The sequence below is a fragment of the Microcebus murinus genome, chromosome 3, assembly GCF_040939455.1.
Source record: "Microcebus murinus isolate Inina chromosome 3, M.murinus_Inina_mat1.0, whole genome shotgun sequence".
In the NCBI taxonomy this organism is placed as follows: domain Eukaryota; kingdom Metazoa; phylum Chordata; class Mammalia; order Primates; family Cheirogaleidae; genus Microcebus; species Microcebus murinus.
In genome coordinates, this window is record NC_134106.1 from 91,560,834 (window position 1) to 91,583,267 (window position 22,434).

At 32.6% G+C, this 22,434-nt stretch overlaps 1 protein-coding gene across 10 annotated transcripts in view; it reads left to right on the forward strand.

Annotated features, from left to right (window-relative positions):
* CPEB2 (cytoplasmic polyadenylation element binding protein 2) overlaps nucleotides 1-22,434 on the forward strand; it is a 64,363-nt gene that overhangs the window by 24,549 nt on the left and 17,380 nt on the right. For 6 of the 10 annotated variants that reach the window (XM_076001098.1, XM_076001096.1, XM_012737575.3 and 3 more), the window contains 3 exons: nucleotides 4,125-4,175; nucleotides 11,815-11,838; nucleotides 20,971-21,141. In XM_076001098.1, the coding sequence (XP_075857213.1) occupies nucleotides 4,125-4,175; nucleotides 11,815-11,838; nucleotides 20,971-21,141 (246 nt within the window). The remainder of the gene's footprint in view (nucleotides 1-4,124; nucleotides 4,176-11,814; nucleotides 11,839-20,970; nucleotides 21,142-22,434) is intronic. The other 4 variants (XM_076001097.1, XM_012737577.3, XM_012737573.2 and 1 more) reach the window with 1 other exon arrangement.

Sequence of the window (22,434 nt, forward strand, 5' to 3'; positions counted from 1 at the left end):
GCGGCTAGTATAGTTAGAATGGTAGAATGGTAGAGGATGAGGGGCCAAATATTTGTTCTAAATGTAATCTGATAATTTGTCTATACAAATGATAAGGTGTATGCAGTTTTTATATTTCTTAGCATTTTTAGTTACTCAGATATACATTTAAAGTGGCTAACATAAAATTGGGCTTTTATACAGTAGTCCCTTGATAACCATAGGGGATTAGTTCCAGGACCTCTCAGGGATCCCAAAATCTGGGATGCTCAAGTCCCTTATAAAATGGTATAGTACTTGCATATAAATTATTCCAGTCTTCCTATATACTTTAAATCATCTCTAGATTATTTAAAATATCTAATATAATGCCTAGACATCACTTCATTTGCATAGATTCAATGTTGTACTTAGTGTACCAAACAAAAACATTCAAGTTTTGCTTTTTGGAATTTTTTCTCCTAAATATTTTCAATCAGTGGTTGATTGAATCTACAGATGCAGAACGCACAGATAAAGAGGAACAACTGTATATGTTGTATACAATTTTTAAGATACTGTATACAATTTTTAAGATACTGTAGGTCTTCCAGTTATTTGCTGACACCTAAAAATATATATTTTTGAATTATTAAATTATAGTATTATTATTAGTAGTATTATTAGCTTGTTCTTCTGTTATCCTTAACAACCAATTTCTGCCTCCTGGTCTAATATGATTTCTTCAGGTCAGCTGTCACATGTACATTCTAGAAAATAGGAAATAGGGAAGGAAGGAAGCAGGACCTTTTTAAGGATGTAGTACTTCCCAGGAATTGCACATACTTCTTTTACTTTCCATACCATTGTCCAGTTCTTATACACGCAGGCACACTTAACTATAAGGAAGGCTAGGAAATGCAGCTTTTTTCTCTGCAGCTCTGTTCCTGTGTAACATTGAGGGCCCTATTATTGACAGGAACAGACAGGTATTAGTGTACAACTATCCATCTCTATGCCACAGGTCTTTTACACAATAAGGACAAATTGATTTTATAGCATGTGCTTTTTTTCTATTTTTCTATATTAAAGTTTGTTATCTAATATGCTATATAGTCATTCTGCAAAATTTTTAATAGATGAATTTATCATACAACCCACCATATGTACCCTTCTCTGTATTGTGTTATGAATAGTTAAGTTGTGATTAAGAATGTGGAGCCAAACTGCTTACTTAGGTTCAAATCCCTGCCAATGCTACTTGTCAGTGATACAACCTTAGGCAAATTATTTAACCTTTTATGGTAATAGTGTCTTCATCTTAAAATGGGACTATAATAGTACCTAATTCATGAGACTATTGTTGGGATTAAATAATTGGTTGTAAAGAATTTAGAAAAGTTCCTGGCACATGATAAATACTCCAAGTTGTTAGTTACTGCTATCAATTGGCAGTTTCTTAGTGAAAGTGGTCTTGATGATATCCTAAGTAAAACTATAAAAGATAACTTGCAAGATGCATTAAAATTTTCACTGTGGTAGAGGAAATGTGTTTCGATAACTTAAAAAGGAGTCTAAATTTGCTTATTTCATCTTGGAGTACTTTTTTAGTTATATTGAAAGACTTGTCTATGCAGAGGGCTTTGATATTTTAGAACATGTATACAAATATATGTTCATTTGCAAATGGGTATCTGTCCTTTTATGTCCTTTCAGAGCCAAGATATAAAAAAACAGTTACCAGTAAATGTGTCTTGTTACCTGTATCTTGGGATAAATAAGTGAACAATTAATGTATTAGAAAATAATTATGTGGCAATTTAAAGTTGAGTGTCTTTCAAGGTGAAACGAGGCTTCAGGTTAAGGGTTTCATTTACATTTCCAGGAAGTCTTGCCTAAATTCTTGGGTTTGATTAATTAAATACATCATTATGTTTTTTTTAAATATAACGTACCATACATAACTCTTATAGCACTTAGCAGATTTTATTGAGACTATGTATTTGTGTCTATCTCCCCTACCACATCATAAGCAGAGATTGCCTTACTCATGTTTGTATCCTCTGCATCCTACACACTGTCAGTGTGGAAGATTTAATTAACTTGTTATACTCAACTGCAATAGAGGTTACCACTTTTGTAGGAGTTTTTTATTTTAAATCTTAAGTCAGAAATAACAGAAATTTTTTCATGGACTTAAATTGTTCTCTAAATTTGGCCATCTGCAGCAAGATGTTTAGAAATAGGCACATTTCCAAAATAAGCTATGACACTTCAAAGTAATGTTCTGTGTTACTTAAGTCCAGTTTAGGAAAGCTGTGCTTCCTGGCCCTTCTATTTTGTACTTCCTGTGCATATTCACCTGTTTCTCATTCCATGCTAAGGTATCAACAACAATAAAGTCACGTGTATGTTTTTAGATTATGACAACTTTATTTAAGAGGTCATTTATTGACCGGGTATGGTGATTCATGCCTGTAATCCTAGAACTCTGGGAGGCCGAGGCAGGTGGATTGCTCAAGGTCAGGAGTTTGAAACCAGCCTGAGCAAGAGCAAGACCCCGCCTCTACTAAAAATAGAAAGAAATTAATTGGCCAACTAAAAATACATAGAAAAAAGTGGTGGCACATGCTTGTTAGTCCCAGCCACTCGGGGGGCTGAGGCAGAAGGATTGCTTGACCCCAGGAGTTTGAGGTTGCTATGAGCTAGGCTGATGCCAGGGCACTCCAGCTGGGGCAACAGAGTGAGACTCGGCCTCCAAAAAAAAAAAAAAAAAAAGAGTCATTTATTAACTAACTAATATCATGCTGCATGAAATTTAGGAGTAAATAAGTGGATTAAAGGGCCTGTGCTGAAAGTTGCTAAAATACAATTCCATACATTTAATTTTTAGCAATTTTCTAAATAGATTTTTTTTTTTTTTTTTGAGACAGAGTCTCGCTTTCTTGCCTAGGCTAGAGTGAGTGCCGTGGCGTCAGCCTAGCTCACAGCAACCTCAAACTCCTGGGCTCAAGCGATCCTCCTGCCTCAGCCTCCCGAGTAGCTGGGACTACAGGCACAAGCCACCATGCCCGGCTGATTTTTATATATATATATTAGTTGGCCAATTAATTTCTTTCTATTTTTATGGTAGAGACGGGGTCTCGCTCAGGCTGGTTTTGAACTCCTGACCTTGAGCAATCCGCCCGCCTCGGCCTCCCAGAGTGCTAGGATTATAGGCGTGAGCCACCGCGCCCGGCACTAAATAGATTTTAATATACCTTTTAAATAATCTATTGGAGATTCAGGCATTTGAGAAAAATCCTGTTTTATTTTTTTTAATCAACTAGAAAATAATGATCATCCCTGCTGTTAGATTTTGTCAGATAAGTGTTATGATGTAAAAACTCTGGATAAACCACAGTATGCTTCATGTGTACTTTTTTTCCTTCCCCACAGCAGTATGTAGTACCATTGTCCCTTCTGCATTTAGTAAACATAAAACATTTGAATGAAGAATGGCTCAGAGGAAATACTATGCTACTGTGCTTATAAGCTTTAATATTTTCATTTTTTGTATTTTTATTTTTAAGTCATTTATAAACATTGAACAAGTTAAATTTCCAATAACATTTGTCACAATACAATTAGGATGCAGTCATTAAATTTCTTTATCTAAATATGACTATGTAAGGCCACATTAACTTAAATGGCAAGTTGTGATGAGTTTTTTCTGCTTGCTTTTTATTTTAACATTTTAGTTTTGATTAGGAAGATAAATTCCTTTCCTTCAAGTTTTATTTTCAGCAAAAGACATCTATAGAGAAAATTACAAACAGGTTTGAAAAGATTTAAAAAATTCACATCTCATATTGTTTGCAAAACTAGGATTACTACATTGTTTTTACGTTTCAAAAAACAAATAAGCTTTATTCTGTTGGTATTGCTCCTAAATCACAATGTGATATTATGATATAGAACCAAGGTTAACTGTTTTTGTTTTATTTTCAACTTTCAGTGATAATTTTAGTTAATATACTTTGAGTTAAACATTCACTTTTTAGTTCTTAATATACTGCACTGAATAATTTCTCCCTTACCCTGCATTTTTTATTTTATTTTTTTATGTTCTTTGCTTTTCAAATAGTTCCATAATCTTCAAACTCCCCTTTCCTGTCTTTTTAAAGGTCGATTGAGCTATCCACATCCAGGAACTGACAATCTGTTGATGTTAAATGGTAAGTTTTATAAAAACATTTTATGTTTCTAATTGATTTACAGAAATAAAGATGATTAAATACATGTTTCTCTGAACCTCCTCCATACGCACAAGTAATCGTTTCATAAGTATAAAAATAAAGCTACAACTATGCTTGTACAGAAAGCAGAATTAGGAATCTGAGCACATTCTGGCTGGCAAAGCAGTAAAGTGCATTTGTGATAGTATGGTTTTAATTCAGCGATCAAAGACTTTGGAGGCAGTCCTAGTTTGAATATTGGCTTTCAAGTTTAAGGTATAACCTTGGGCAAGTAACTATGACCTTAGTTTCCCCATCTGTGAAATGGGAATACAGTCTTAAGGTTTATTATGAGAATTAAATGATGTAATATTTGCAAAGTGCAGAAAAACTGGTTACTTAGTGTAGCACTTGTGTTTATGTTTAACAAAGGAATACACGAATGACTCTAAGTATGGTGATCGCACCAAATTTATTCAAACTAGATAGTTTACATAGTAAAGTGCACCAGAGTAAGGAAAAGAATAAATAAACTTTTATTAAAATTTGTTTTCTTTCTGTTGGACAAACATTAACTTGTTCAAAGAGTCGCAGTACTTAATGCATCCATGATTGTAGAAGTAGGGATAGAGGATTAAAATATCCTTCACAAGGCCGGGCGCGGTGGCTCACGCCTGTAATCCTAGGTCTCTGGGAGGCCGAGGCGGGCGGATTGCTCAAGGTCAGGAGTTCAAAACCAGCCTGAGCAAGAGCGAGACCCCGTCTCTACTATAAATAGAAAGAAATTAATTGGCCAACTGATATATATATATATATATATATATATATAAAAAAAAATTAGCCGGGCATGGTGGCACATGCCTGTAGTCCCAGCTACTCGAGAGGCTGAGGCAGAAGGATCGCTGGAGCCCAGGAGTTTGAGGTTGCTGTGAGCTAGGCTGACGCCACGGCACTCACTCTAGCCTGGACAACAAAGTGAGACTCTGTCTCCAAAAAAAAAAAAAAAAAAAAAAAAAAAATATCCTTCACAAAAGTATTTTTAAATCAGGGTGGGTGGAGGAGGGAAATAGGAAGAGGAAGGAATAGAAATAGTATTTACTTTACAAATCATAATATCATTAGAATGGCTTGGCTCTTCTATTTCACCTAGAGCTTTGTTGAAATAAGATAGCAATGAAGTTGGGGAACAAACCCTAAAAATAAGGTCAATGTAAAGCTAGACCATGTGAAACTAATATTAAATAGAGTGAGGGGATTGATTGGTTCATTCAACATTTCACCATATTGAGTTGTCCACAACAGGCCAGCCTAGTCTAAGGACTGAATTACTTAAGTGAGGATCTTTCAGGATGGTTAGAGGCAGAATTGTCAAGGTGGAAGCCATGTCTAGGCCAGACCTCACGGTGGTTCAGTAGGCTACATTTGTGAACTTAGCAAACTATGATATTTACATGCACTTTAACTGGAAAGGTACTAGAAATTTCATTTAAGGACATCTTCATTCAACTTTGTTTTCTATTGTGTAATATAAAAACCATATTATTTGAGTAGTTGGTCTCGGACTCTAAATCTATGACCAAAAAATGATACTGATGAAATTGCATTTACAGAACTGAAAATAGCTTATAATTTTTGGTATTCCCTTGGGTTGATTTATAAAATGATGATAGATTTAGGTAACAATAAATTATTTATGTGTTGATCCAACTTCCTTAAATATTTTTATTTTTGTTTTAATATTCTGTGTGATAAATAAAGATCACTCTCATTTATGTTTTAACTTCTGGAAAAGCAGAAAAATGTTTCTGTTGAAAAACTTGAGTTTACATTTATTTCACATATTCTGTTAAAGTCCATTTGAAAGAAAGTACTCCATGAGATAATTTGTTAGATTCTTCACAGATGTTTCTAAATCGCTGAGTGGATAGTAAACAAGGATGATCCAGAAGGATATGTATTCACAATAAAATATTTCAGTTATGTGGAAGCAAAGAGTTTAGTAGTCAAACTGTTTTTGCAACTTAATATTTTTGGTTACACTAAACATTATTGATTGATTTTGTCAGTTGTCAAAAGCCCTTATAAATAATATAGATGTTAGGTTGAAAAGTGTTTCATCACATTTCAGGCAAGAATTGCATCTGTGGACAAATAAAAAAATTATTATGTGAGCACTCTCAGCAGTCTGCCATTTGGAGCTACAATTCATACTCAGTACAGGAAGCCAACTGGAAATTCTTAACTTTTTCTGGCAAGGGACTAGGGGAGAAAAAAAGATAATGAAACTAGGTCACAAAAATGTGTTTTGGCCAGGAAAAGACACACTTTGATCCAAAGGGAGAAAATTTATTTTACTTATTTGTGATCATTGATTAAAAGGCAAAGCAAAAATTATATAATTGAGTATATTTGTAGGATAAGGAAATATTAAGAATTTAAATAATTTTAGTAAACTTTAAGGTTATTGAAGAGAGAACTAGGCAAAGAAGGGCAGTTCTATGCCCTTCTTTGCCTAGGGAAACATAAGGGAAAATTTTTCTTCAGTTATTTTTTAACTATATATAATTCAACTATATTCTTAGCATGTTGTCTCCCTAGGAAATGTGGGATTAAGGGATGTTAGTATAAGGCTCTGCCTATACTAAGTATTTATTAAATATTATTGACTGATTAAAGAAATTGTGTTATAGTACATAGACTACCTTCCTGAATTATTAAAGTTTTTTTTAAATATATTACAGATTTAACTCACTATTAGGCAATTGGTTAAGTAAGCCACGTTACTTAACCAATGAGCATAGCTAATACTGTTGGCTTTAAAAACCAGTATTTACTAATAAATTTTACATCAGTCTGTTTTTGTAGTGGTTTAGCTGTAGTTCATAGTGGTTGGTACCACAGACTGTAGCCAGATTATCTGGGTGTTTTAAACCCAAGTTTGCTTTTTGTATCTGTGTAACCTTGAACAGTTTACCCAACTTTACTTTGACTCAGTTTCTCCATGTCTAAAACAGGGATAACATACCACCTGCCTGGGGGGGCTGTTGTGAGTGAGGAGTGAGTGAATTCATGCCTTTAAAGTATTCAGAACTGCTTCTCAAAGTAAATGTTAGCTGTCTGGTGGGTTAAGGATGAAAAGTGACAAAAATGACTTTGAAAAGAGTAAAAATCATGTCCTGTGATAGATGAAGATGTTAGATATGTTTTCTTTGGAGAATATAAAATTAAGAGAAAACTTAACTGGTACTTTCAACTATTTGAAAGATATTGTATGTAGTTACCAAAGAAAGTTCATTTTATGTTATTGCAGAAAGCCAAACTAGAACCATTTGGTAGAAGCTATGTTGGGACAAATTTGGGTCAATAAGGTAAAATAACTATCTTGAGACAGTATTTTCTAAAATGTGGTGCCATGGCTCCTTGGGATACCCAAAATAACTTTTGTTGTACACAGATACACATTAAAATAAATGCATAAGTATTACAATTAAAGAACATTCCTTAGAAATATAGAACTAACAGATATCTGTGATGTTATAATGATGCTAATTTTGAGTCCCTTTGATAACAAATAATATGTAAATAATAATACAGTTGTTAGGCAGATATGGCAAACCTTGTAAAGTTTTTATGATTCTACCTTAATAGTTAATTAGCAATTATGATTAAACTTTTAAATATTCCTTGTAAGTAAGGGATAAACAGGAATGGGATTAAAAGTTAGGAAGTTGGTCAAATGAGTAAAATTATGAAGTGCTTCTGGCATATCCTTAACTCTGAATCTCTGTTAACTCAGGTATATTAAAAAAGCAGTATAATACCACATCTTTTTATCTCATGAAGTTGTTATATAGTTAAAAATAGGTAAAAATATTTTTAAAACAATTTAAAAGTGCCATATAAATATAACTGCAATCAGTCTCCTACTCCTGAACACACTGTGTTCCTCAAATTAAGTTAAATTGACAGTTGTAGACTGCCACTCTTGAATAATTAAAATATTGTAAAAGAGTCCATACTTAGCATCCATAAGCACTTTAGGGAGTGTCACATTATATAGGGATATGTAGATTGTCTGAAAACCAAAGGCTAAGTAAGTACTGTCTGAAGTTAGAATGACAACTTGAATGTTTGTATTTCTAAGTGTTTAAATCTTATTACACTTTTTATTAGTAGTAGTAGAAAAAAACAAAAAAAATCCTTCTGTTTCCCCTTGTAGTAAGGAAAAAGTAGAGTAATACATTACTCAAGTGTTTATATTTGAATTGCACTGTACTTTCCCAAGGAAAACAGCTTACATTTTTATTAGTACAAATGGTTTTTCAAAAGGGGAACAAATAGAACAGAAATAAGTGGGGGGGGGGGGAAGCAGCTAGAGGGGTCAGGAATTGTATTAGCAAGCCAGTTGGAAATTTAAATTTGCTGTGATTACCCACCCATATATATGGCCATGTGTGTGAACAAGAGCTTGCTGTACTCCTTAGGAAAAAAAAGTTATGTGTATTTTTAATTAAGAAAATTTACTCAGTAACAAAATTTCATTTCTGAAGGCAGATCCTCCAAATTCACTATATTAAATATGAAAATAGGACACTTGCTAGCCATCAGTTTTTTTGTATGTTGGCAGAACGAGTAGATAACTGATTACTTTTGAGTCTTGAAAAGGATTATGATTCGGAGGGTATATTTCTCTCCTTAGTTTTGACTTTTTCAAGTTGAAGAAATAAAAATTCCTTTAGTTTTCTCACCAGGAGAACTTTAGCCTGCATTTATTTCCAGCTGATTTGGTAGGTTTGCCTTTCCCTCCCTCCAGCTGCAGTAATTGAGCTACCACAACTGTTGCTGTGAGCCAGCAATACACACAATACACACAAAGCCCCTTCTCAGAAGGTAAGGATCATCCTGTTTCCTTTGGTAGCTATGGGTCCCAACCTAAGATTACTTGGAAGCTAGGACCAAATTATAAAGTCATTTGTATAGGAGAGGTCTTCAGGCTTTTTCCAGAGCCCTCTTATTATCTTAAAATAAATAAATAAACGTACATCAATAATATATTTTTTACATATATGTACATATATACATAGGTATGAACATATATGTCAAGTAGCCCATTCCTCATTTTGTATAAATGTTTTTGTAATGCTTTATAAAATAGATCTCCTTGAAATTTAATGTTATAATTATAATTTTTGTACAACAGATTTTTCCCCATCTTTTTTTTCTAAATCATATTCTAAGTAAGTTTGGAGGGGCATATTGTTTAAAGAAGTCTTATTTAAAATGTAATAGGTAATGATATTTTTTTTCTTACTGGGGGTTTCTGATAATTCTTACCCAGAGTTATAGTGGAACATACTCCAGAAATTCACATAGGAACGTTGTTAGGAAAGTGAGTACACAAACCATTATTTTGTGTAATGGTAGCAGATTGGTTATTTCCATGATGGGGAATAGGAAATGTTTCACATGGTTTAGCTTCATCTGCAGTCAGTTCTATTTTTGGTAATCTAGAGACGTGGAATCTGAAAGTTGTCCAAAAAATAAGTGGAATAACTCTTTACAGGATTCTGAAATTCCTCAGGTATGAGATAGTTGGAGAACTTTTCTAAATAATTATGTTCAAGCCTAGGAATGAGATGAAACTTTAGATGCAATGAAATTTATACATATTTTCTCCATTTTAGTATTATAACCTCAGCTAACAACATAAACTGGTTATGATGTCATTGATTTTCTCAATAAGTTAAGAGTTATTTGCCACATAATGACTTTATCATAATTCATCATTTGACTTTAAACTTGATAATATAGTTTTTTTGCTTGATAAATCTTTGACCCTCTACACCCATGAATGAAATTCCCCAAAACAACCTTATACTGGATTAATATGATTAGGCTATTCATAGGGATAAGCAGGAAGCCCAGTTCCTGATTCATGCTGTGAAGTGTTTTGGGGCCTATTGACCATTTCTAGGATTAATATAACCATTAAGACTAAAGAGAATTTACTCTTCTGTAACCTATTCTTGATAGCTCTGTTAAAATTTGTTTTCATTAGTCTGATTTTTCACAGTTGATCTCCCATCACTTTGAAAATCTTTAAGGCCTTTATAAGTCTTAGAAGACCTAGACAACATAATTCTAAATGCTACTTCTACTCCTACCCTCACCCTAAACTAATATATAGGTCAGGTAAGCGATGAAATAAATCTGCCAGGCCTTAAGGCAGTTGGAGCTCAAGGACAGGTTAAATGTAGGGTAGATTATATAGCTAAATAAAGACACTAGAATGGCAGAAATGCAAATGACATTAGCTTTATATAAAAATCTGTGATAAGCCTATATTTATTGACTTATTTCTTAGAGGTATAAATGACTAGCAGTTGACAAGTTAGTTTTTCCCACTTTTTATTATAGAGGAACTAATGTTATATTCTCACCTTGTAGGCACACTTCCTTATGTTAAAAGCCTTAGTATATATATTTTGTAAAACTTTTATAAGAGAATATATTTAATAATGTGATCTTTAAATTTCATACTCTTGGGAAGACTGCATTTCTGACAATTTTTAATACATATTCTGATTTGAGATTTATTATATATTGAATTTTTCCCAAACTTAAAAAATTTATGAACATGAAATAAGATCTTAATTTTAATAGTCATTTTTATTTGTTTGTTTGTTTGTTTACTGCCTGGACTTCATCTTTTAATTCCAGGATAAAATTACTTATTGTGTACTCAGATTTGTGGGGAGGTGTAATTTAAAAACAATTTGTGGGTTTTATCAAATTGGTAGTTTATGAAAAAAAATTGCAGGTTTTTTTTATAGGAATTATGTAAATGTAAGTAACATCGATTGAAATATGCCTTTCTGCTTTATACTTTCACAGTATTTAATATATGTACTATAATCCTATGATGATCTTAATAGTAATTTGTATCTGAATCCCTTGTATTTTAGAGGCAGACACATAAACACTTAGTGGATAGCTGTTATAGAATGTTTCTGAAATATAAACAGCATTATAAGCTGTTATTAATCATTTCTGTAACTAAGCAAATTTGAACATGGATTGATTTCTTACATTCTAAGCTATACATGCTTTGTAGTATCAGTTTAATAATGGTGTATCTTCTTAGTCATCTGTGTCTTCCAGCACTACTTCTTTGCAGGGATTGGTATAATGTGGATTGGATCCGAATAGCTATTTATTGGATTATATTTGCCATATCACTCTTTATAATAAGTAGAAAAATAATTTAATTCAAGATGTTTCCATTCATTATGAAAATTATTTGGGATACTATTTAACTGTAACATGTCGTATATTTCTATCATGATCAGATGAAACCAGTATTTGTGAATTTTAACACAAATGAGAATAAATTGTATATTTCCTGTTAATTTCATAGAGTTTCATATGGTTCATATGGTTGAGATAACACAGACACACACATATATATGCTTTGTAAATGGTAAAACGTCATGCAAATGTTACATGGTGACATTATTATAGGTCTTAAAGTAGTGCTTATTTCCAGATGCCCACATAGCATTTCATATCACAAATATTTGTATATGTGGGCTTATTTTTAGCTCTGACATTTTACAATTTGTCCTTTGTTTACATGCAGCAAGGAGTTATGGGCGAAGACGAGGTAATTCATTTCTGTTTGCTATGGTATAACTGTTTCTAATTGGGTTTTACTGATCAATGCTGTAATTAATTATTCCAGATTTTTCTTGCAATGTCTGAAAACTCACAGAAGAATTATATTTTGATTTGAGCACTTGTCAAAGTTTTAAATTCTAAATCTCTTAACTTTTAAAGCATATTTTCATACTAATGATTATTTAACAAATTTTCTTCTTTTAAATTGTTCAGATTTTAACTGTTTTTTTTTAAAGTTATTTCTATACCTTTTAAAATAAACCTGCTATTTTTAGTTTGTCTGATTAAGAAATATGTTCAATATTGGTGAAGGTCACATACAGTATGATTTTCCTACTCTTTAAATCTATAACTGTTTCTTATCTATGGTAATATACAACTCTAGATTATTAGTTTTATGTTTTACCCAGTTGAAAATAGCACATATATCAACTGGATAATTGTTAACACTGATGTATAGGAACCATGTTGTTAATATATCTGTCTTCTAAGAATATAATTCCTTCTTCCTTTCTCTTTCTCAAACACATATACATACATACATACATCCCTTTCCCTTTTCCTCTCTCTCAGCAGTATTCCCCTTAGGGTTCTGTGTGATATTCTAAAGAAAAGGCTAGGACTGTGTGATACAGGGCTATTATTGAACTCCCTAGGAAAGCAGCTGACATTTTCTGTGGCTAAAACTTTTCCACTTCCTTTTCTGTGTGCAGAAAGTAGATGGGTTGAGAAGAAGCAAAAGTAACCTTACATTGCTTAGATTATCCTTTAAGTGAGCAATAATCATGATATTTATGCAGTTCTGTTTTTTGTAAGTGCTACACTGAATAAAAAAGGTTTTCCTTGACCTCTAAAAATCTCCCTTAACCCATGGTGGGTAGACAGTAATAATAGTGCCCTTTGATAAATTTTATATATGTGTGCCAGTGCTTCAGTTTCTTTTCATGTAGTTGTGAGTGTATGTACTTAGAAAACAAACAAGCAAAACCATTTGCCACCACTGACAACCAAAAGTGGTATTTTATTAATATATCCTTAAGTGGTATTTTCAATTTTATATTTCATATCATCTGAATTTAACTTCACTTTCTGGTTTCTTCAAAATGCTTGATCAAATCTTTTTGTTCTTCAGTTTTCTAACTCAAAATAAGAGGAGATAGAAGATCAAGACTTAGAAAACTGAAGCTGAATGACTTTCTAAAGACTATTAGTAGCAAGCTGAGAAGAAAGGAGGGCAGTTTATAATTTTAGTACCTTTTGTTAGATTTATGGACTAGCTTATTTCACTATGCTATTATGATAATTGGAGCTTTAGTTCTCTTAAAAACAATCCATTTACCAATCTGCGATTTTTAGGTATTTTTTAAACTATAGAGCAATTCAGGATTCTTGTTAGATACTTTCCATCTTTTAACTTTAATGACTTACCGTTCAATTTGGCATATTCCAGTGAAAATATCATGATCTAGGAAGTTCTTAGAAACCAAGGTACAAGGAAGTTATATTATTATTTATCTTCATCTCAGTTCAATAATTGTAGATTATGATATTAAGAAGCCAAGCGCAGTGGCCCATGGCTGTAACCCTAGCACTCTAGGAGGCTGAGGTGGGAGAATCGCTTGAGTGCAGGAGTTTAAGTTTGCAGTGAGCTACAGTGATGCCATTGCACTCTATCTAGCCAGGGTGACAAAATGACACTCTGTCTCTAAAATAAATAAATAATTTATTTCCCTGCTTTTAGATATTTTAGATAGTAACTTGCTACCATTCTGTATATGTTTATCCCCTGGAAATCATAAAGGTTTATTCTACTTCAGAACTGCCTCCCAGCATTGGAAAAGGAAGACTACGGTTTTAAGGCTTCCAGTAAAAGCCTCCATTAAGATGGAACTGACAGTTGTCACACTTACTCAGCTTAGTGTAAGGGGGAGTGAGCACCTAAATTTTACCCTCAGATTATATGGCATTATTAATAGTAAGTTTTTAGTTGGTCTTCTTTGAATGGCATGAATCTGCTTTTAAAATTTTGATTTTGATAGTCAGATGAAAGGTATACCCATTATAAATGGCTGCTGAGAGATTCTGTTTGAATTTGAAAGTACTTTGACACAGTAAGTAATTTTTTTTTAAAACCTTCATACCAAAGGAATGACTCAGAAATGTTTAGAAATAGTCATCTGGCTCTTTTCTCCTATGTTTTACTCATTTTTCTCCATTCTATACTAGATAAAATATCAATATCAGTCTGATAACCTTTTAACCACCAAGGACCCTCTTTTATAGGTTTTAAATTTGTTCCATCAAAAAAACAACATTTATTCATTTTATTTAGTCATTATTTTTAAAAAATGAATCGCATGACATATCAGTATCTTCTGTTCATGTGGGATGTGTCACACTGAGTTGATAAAATTTTCGTCAAAAACAAATCATCACTTATTTACCCCAGTCCAGTGATGAGTGGACAGTATTATTTTCATAAGGCATTCTTACTTTGTAATCCAGTTTAGGAAGGACTGTTTTTTCTTCTTACTTGCAGCCTTTGACTCACCTTTCAACCCAGGCACAGAGTAGCCGTTTTCACATAAAAGATTTCCCACTTATCTACGGTCAAACCAAATTATTACCAAAATGACTTTCTATATTTGAATTTCTTAATAAAGTTAATGATAATTTTAAATCAGGCTGGCTCTAGATATTTATGAAATTATACCTTGGGAATAATCAACGTGCAATTATACTAGTAGTGACTATGAAAAAACAAAGATTTCTTTCCCTGCTTTTCAGTTGGGACCAGTGTATCTCTATCCCCTGGGAGCCATATTGAGTTCTTCTACTTCACAGCTGCCTGGGAGCAGCAATAGGAAGGAGGAAGATTCACATGGGATCTGTCTTTAATATATGGGGAACTACCTGTCTTTTGTATTTATTGTTTGTTCTTTGTTTCTTCCCTTTCACTCTGAGAGTGAACATATTGGTCTGGGGTTGGAGTAGGGTGGGGGTTGGGAAGGGAGGTATGAAGTGTAACTTCAGCTCTATCCTTTCAAATTATTTCCATATCACAATATGTCCTTTAAATAAAGGATTAAAGGGCTACTGTGTTCCATTTTATAATATATAAAATATATAGAATAATTTGAGTAATAGAAATAAAAACAAAACCGTCTTTAGTTAATTGATACTAAGCCTTAGGAAGCAATCTTTTCTACCAGGTAAACCCAAAGCTTGAGCTAGTAGATTACATATGTAATGGGAAGATAAGAGAAATAATTTTAAAGGGAGGCACATTATGGAAGTTTAATTAGTGAGGTTTGATATTTTTTTCATAGTGTATATCCATTCAGATTTCTATGCTATAATAAGTAAGGAATTATTAATAATACAGTATACCATGTACTGCTTTAAAGTTGACACAGGATTTTCAATCTTGTGAAGTAGCCAGAATGTTATACCCCCTAATGTTACCACTCCCAAAGCCTTTTATGATTAAATCAAGGCTGAAATCCTTATCTTTGATAAATAATTCTGATAGCTTCAGAGAATGGACAGGATCTCTGAAGCATGGAAAAAAGCCAAGATACTACTCCAATACAGGGGTCAGCAAACTGTAGCCCACAGGCAAAGCCTCCTGTTTTTATAAACAATATGTTGGAACACAGCTATTATTTACCCATTGATTTCATTTGCTTTGTCTGCCTGCTTTGGAGCACACAGTGATGGCAGAGTTGAGTAGTTGCAACAAAGAATGTATGGCCTTTATAGCCTAAAATATTTACTATCTGTACCTTTAAAAAAAAAATGTGCTACCCCCCTGAACCTTAAAGGGCCTGATTGTACTTGTTCTACACCTATAACCAGCCATATCAATTTTTATAGGAAATAGTTTTAGTTAACTCATTTTTAAGGCAAACGTATCTACAAATTAAATTTACAAAGACATAGAGTACTAGATTATAATTGTGTTTTTAAAGTTAAATGTCTCATTGATCCTTTATGAGAAAGGGACAAACCTATTATTGGGGCAAAATATTTTTAAGTTATTGATGCACTTTATGGTGCCTTTCTCAGTTCTTTGGAAAAGCATACCTGATCAGCAAGTCTATCTATAAACAGGTGGTGCTCTTGAGAGATCATTCCCAAACCTACTTCTGATGTTTTGGTAGTTTTTTTTTTAATACTTGCAAATTAAATAAAATTATGCCATCATAGTGGTGGGTTATCTACCTAATAGAGTGACTACTAGCATCTTAGAAGATAGGAAGCCTATTCATATTAATTCTTAATTTATATAGTTTGTGTTTTTTTTTTATTTTCAGAACAATATTGAATAAATACAATTATAAGATGGTATATTGAGAAAAAAGAACCATGCTTAGATTCAAGCTGTAGATTGAATAATTTGTGTATTGTCTTTTCCTCTCCTGCCTCTTCCTGTTGATGTGTTAGAAAGTGTCTTTATTCTGGGCTTCCAGAATAAAGCTAACATCTGAAAAGTCAAGGATTATTATTAATATTTGGGTACATTAACATAGCCTCCAGTGTCAGAGTTAGTAATTAACTTCTTTCTCTAACATGCATGCACGAGTGCCACATATCCATTTATATGAATCTTTTAACATTTTTCTCAGCAAATTTTTGTCATTTTCAATATAGAACGTCTTGCATATTTTTGTTAAATTTATTTATAGGCATTTTGTGGGTTTAGATGAAATGGGATTAGTAATATTTTAAATATAATCTTTAAGATTTTTTGCATCTGTATTCATTAGGAGTATTGGTGTGTATACTTTTCTTGTAATGTTCTTTTTTTCATTTATTTATTTCTTTTTATTTTTATTTATTTTTTTGTGTGTTTTTTTACTATGAAAGTGGGTAAGACTCTTGTAATGTTCTTGCCAGGTTTTAGTGTCAGGGTTGTGAAACAAGTTAGGAAGTGTTTCCTCTTCCTTTATTCTCTTAAAGAGTTTGTATAAAACTGCTATTATTTCTTCTTCAAAAGTCTGGTTCATTCACCAGCAAAGCCTCTAGGCCTAGAGTTTTCTTTGTTGGAAGGTTTTTGTTATTTTTAGTTTTCTTTTAAGTTATGATGTTAATTTCCTTAACAGAGAAAGAACTATTCAGATTTTATTTTTCTTGTGCCAGTGTTTAAAGGTTATATTTTTCAAGGAATTTATTTCCTTTAATTGTTGAATTTATTAGCATGTTCTATTCCCTTTTTAGCCTTTTAATGTCTGTAAGTTCTGTGTTGATTGATGTCCCTTTTTCGTACCTAGTAACTTGAGTTTTCTTTTTTTTTCTTGATGAATTTTACCTAGGGTTGTATTGATTTTATAAGTTTTCAAAGAACTAACTTTTCACTTTTTTCATTTTTCTTTAATATTAATCTGTTTTCTATGTGATTGATTTTAGGTTTGTATTTCTTCATCCTACTCTCTTTATATTTAATTTGCTGGGTTTTTTCTAGCTTTTTGTGGCAAAAACTAAGTTTATTTGTTTAAAGCATATCTTGTTTTCTAATATGCACTTAAAACTATAAATGTTCCTCTAAGCATGGCTTTTGCTGCATCCCACAGAATTTATGTTATATTTTTATTACATCATAAATTTTATTACATCATAAATATCAGTTTTATTCCTCTGAGCTATAAGAACCTGAAAAAATATATATGTATCATTCTTAGGAAGCATATTTAAAGTATACTATACAATGATAGCCATAACTTATTTAATGATTCTCCTTTTATAGTTATATTAAATTGAGTTTTGGGAAAGCATAATTGGCAAAGTAAAAAGTAATAGTTTTGTTAATGATATATATTTAGTTACTGAGTTTTAAATGAGGATTTAAATCAGTAGCTTTTATAGCTTGTTGAAGAAAAGTGGTGATTATTTTCCAGCAATGAAGATTCTTGTTAGTACAGCTAGTATGTGAAATGTTCTTAACCTTTTTGTTACATCTTTTGTTTAGCTGAACTTTGATTAATAGATTATGGATGCATAAGTTATAGACTTTTTTATAGTTATAGTAGCTATAATGTTTTATTATAGTTAGTAAAAGTTCAAATCATTTTTGGGTCACCCTTCTTTGTATCATTGCTTATAATGATGTCATATGTCACCACATTCAGTGTTTCCATTCAGACTCTATGATCTATATTTTTTCTCAAGGTAAAAAATGTCTGTTAGAAAGACTTTATTATATTTATGGAATTGATAAGTTTGTATATGTATATATTGGGACATTTTGAAGTAAAATAGTTTCCAAAGTATTGGCATGTCTGAAATGAATATAGAATTTGAATTTGTGATTTTCTTTCATAAAATTGAGTTAGTATGCATGTTGTTTCTCTACCATATCTTACTCCTTTTAAAATATAGAATTACTCAGTTGAAATCTAACTTTATTCACAATAATATTTTAATGGATCTTGATGAGGTTCATTTTATTAAGTAAAAATGGTTTCATGTTGAAGAGCTTCCTTTCCATTGATCACAAAAAATATTGACATTTGTTTTTCATTGATCTCTGTCTCTGATAACAGAGGTATTTGGAAAGTTAAATTAGTATTCACAAAGTTACTCAGTGAACATGGCTATTTTTTTGAGAACATATTATTTACACTGAATTCAAATCTGTATAATAATTCCTTTCTCCTGCACCAAAAATGGTCTTTCTCAGCTGGGCATTGTGGCGCCTGCCTATAACCCCAGCTATTTGGGAGGCTGAAGTGGGAGGTTCCCTTGAGACCAGAAGCTTGAGACTATAGTGAGTTGTGATTGTGCTACTGGACTCTAGCCTGGGAGTCACGGAGTGAGGCCATGTCTCTAAAAAAGAAATTAAAAACTAAAAAATGGTCATTCTCCCCATTGCTATGTTTTATAAACTTTACATTTTTATATCCAACATCTAGTTAGCTAGCTCACTTTCATAGGCATGTGGCTACCTTCTTCTTGGCCCCAACCAGTTCTTTGCAGGCTGTCACATTTCTAATTATCTTTATTTATGTCACTTGTATCGTTATATGTCATATCTTTCAATATGATAATGATATTTTATGAATATCTATAACTTTATATATCATAATGGAAGCTATAGATGATATGCATTGCCTCTTATCCAAAAAAGTTTTTTTACTTAATCTTGAAAGAAAGACAAGCTGTGTACATTCTTATTCTTTTTCCTTCTCTAATATATTTCTAAGGACTAGTCTTGATCTAATGCCTGTACTTTAAAAAACTCTTAACTACATGCAGTGTGACTCCAACCCAACTTTACTAAAACTACTGCCTTCAAAGATCATGCATATCCTCAAACACAATTGTTATTTTTAAAAATCATTATCTTAATATCTCACATTATTACTTAATTGCTCTTTTTTCCTTTTACATTATTCTTCTTTGGCACTTCTGTCACAGTAATATTTTGGCTTCCCTTTTACTTTTCTTATCACTCCTTTCTTTAGCTCCTTGAATGTTCCAGTTTTTCCTTGTAAGTCTCCCAAGGAGCTATCCTCATCATTTCTTTCTGGAGTTTTTATCACTGATCTTAGAAAGAACCTTAAACTGTCACCTTTGTGGAGTTGACTCCAAATTATGTTCTCAGAAATACTACTTTTTCTTTTCTACACTTCATTTCTAACTTCCTACTATACATGTGCTTCTGAACATGCTGTCAGCATGTGAAACTTGTCATATATGAAGCTTAACTTATTTTCCTTTCTTATACCAGTTTCTGGTCTTTCTAGTTCTTATCTTCAGTTAATGGTCCTTATTCATTTTCTAAAACCTTCTTTGGTTTCTTCCTTTTCCATACTTTTTCCCTATTTTGTTTTCCATTTGCACTGTTGTCCATTCTTCATTGATTTTTTTACACAGCTTCTAATCTGCTCATTTCCAACTACCTTATCCATATTTACTAAGACAAGTCTTTCTAAAGCACAGGAAGTATAATATTCTTTGAACCCCTCTATCCAGTTCATTTTTTCCCACCACCTACTAAATAAAATGTCTCCTTAGCCTGGCAGTCGCAGATAAGCTAACCTCTAAGGGCTTTTCTGGCTTTTACACTCCTTGTTCCTGACATGTTTTAGCCAACCTTGACTGCTCCATATTTTTTAAATAAATTCATTTTTCCTACTTTTTAAAAAGTTTCTTCTTTTGCTTAGAAAATATACTCAAAACCATGTTCCTATAAATATTTTTACCTATAAATATCCTACCCTCTTTAATGCCCTCAGTAAGCACTACTATCTTTCCCCTTTTACCACAAATGCTATCTAATTTCACTTGAAGATTTAAGGAATTACCCTTTTATTAGCCAGACTACTCCCTTCCTCCAACATACTTCCTCTGAGCACTTTGAAGCTTTCTTATAGATATGTACTGTAGTTACATATGTAGATGTTATCTTTTCTAAATGTACATTCCTTCACAGCAGGAGTCTATATTTTATTAGATCTTTTTTTTTTTTTGATCCCCTCCCCCAGAGTGCCTAACACCAGAACTGCTTCAGAAGATTGTACAGGATGTGCCCTGTACAAGGATGCATTCTTCAGGGTGGCCTCTGATGGGGACTAAAGTCCTAGAGGGGATGCCTTTCTCTGTTTTGCACATGTGCAGAAACCCTGTCTACCCTTTCATATAATTGGCACACGTGTAATAAGTTAGTTCAAGAACTTACATAGAAGTATTCCTTGTTGCCTTTGTCCTTGTTTACCGTAGTCTGCAAATGCTTTTTTATTATGTCCTCTTGTTTATTTAGTCTGTATCATTTCCTTTTTTGCCACCAGTTTCTAAAAGGTTTCTTTTGTTACACATCCAGTCTAGCTGTCCTCATACATCAGGTCTTTACTGTTGTCCATAACAAGTTAAAGTGATGTAGTGTTGATTTTGCAGTTTAACAGTTGTCATATAACTGTGTTTATTTCTAAATCATTCTTCAGATTCTCTCTTGAATCCAGGTAATTAAAAGCACATACTGTCTGAATTTCCTTTAATTTTTTTTTTATGCCTGTGTCACCTTAATTTTTAAGCCTTTGGATTTGTCATTAGTATTTTTATGCTTGATTTTATCATTCTGAGATCTTAGATTTAAGTTATATTTGTTCTTATATTTTAGGTCGTTCTTCCCTCTTTCCAATAGATGATGGCTTGCTGGATGATGGTCATAGTGATCAAGTTGGTGTTTTAAATTCACCCACATGTTATTCAGCTCATCAAAATGGAGAGCGAATAGAACGCTTCTCTCGGAAAGTTTTTGTTGGTGGTCTTCCTCCAGATATTGATGAAGGTAAGGTGGTGATTTGGGCTTTAATGAAAACCAAAAATTAAAACAATATTAAAAAACATGAAATATAATGTGAACAGGGTATCGAATTTTTTACCTCTAGTAGAGATTTTCAGAGTTAGAATGGATATTCATCTCTTAAAATATTTCGTCACCTTGAAGTATGGACATAATTGAACACATAACTTTTTAAAGTATTTTTTTCTTTATATCTTATAATGTATATTGTTACTATGAGCATTTTTTGTAAATAAGATTTTTATTGATGTAGGTCATATCCCACTTTTTTAAATTACAGAACATATTTGAATATACAGCACTTAAAACTTTTTGTATGACCATAACACATACACACACACACACACACGCAACTCAAGTGGAACCAACCATGAAACCATATCTGCAATGCATGACAATCAAAAGTTTAATTTCTTTTTTTTTTTTTTTTTTTGAGACAGAGTCTCGCTTTGTTGCCCAGGCTAGAGTGAGTGCCGTGGCGTCCTAGCTCACAGCAACCTCAAACTCCTGGGCTCGAGTGATCCTTCTGCCTCAGCCTCCCGGGTAGCTGGGACTACAGGCATGTGCCACCATGCCCGGCTAATTTTTTATATATATATCAGTTGGCCAATTAATTTCTTTCTATTTATAGTAGAGACGGGATCTCGCTCTTGCTCAGGCTGGTTTTGAACTCCTGACCTTGAGCAATCCGCCCGCCTCGGCCTCCCAAGAGCTAGGATTACAGGCGTGAGCCACAGCGCCCGGCCAAAAGTTTAATTTCTTTAAGTGTAAATATGTTCTTAGAAACAGGTAAGAAAGAGGCTATAAACCCCAAATAGGAAATAGAAACATGAATAGGAAATTCATTTTATACAAAGGCTAATAATCATGTGAAAATGATCATGTGTAATAATAACAAAATAATTCAAGATAAAGATTTAAAATATTGAAACTGTATGAGGTTGTGGGAAATCTGTCACTCATTCACAGCTGATAGACAAGATACTGCTACATTTTAGAAATTTTTTGGTTACTATTCAAATACCCACAAACTTATTCTAAGTATTAATCAGTATGATAATATTTACATGTGATGAAATAACTTAGAACACATTGGATTTGACCTGTATGGGTTTCAATGAAACAACCTGGCATGTGTCAGGCTCTAGTATATTTTATTAGCATTATAGCAGCTATTCAAGTATTGTTTCAGCAGACATTTTTTTGCTGCAAGAACATGATCTTACTCGTAAAGCAATAATAGATCTTTTTATTTAACTTGATATAATGTTGGAATTT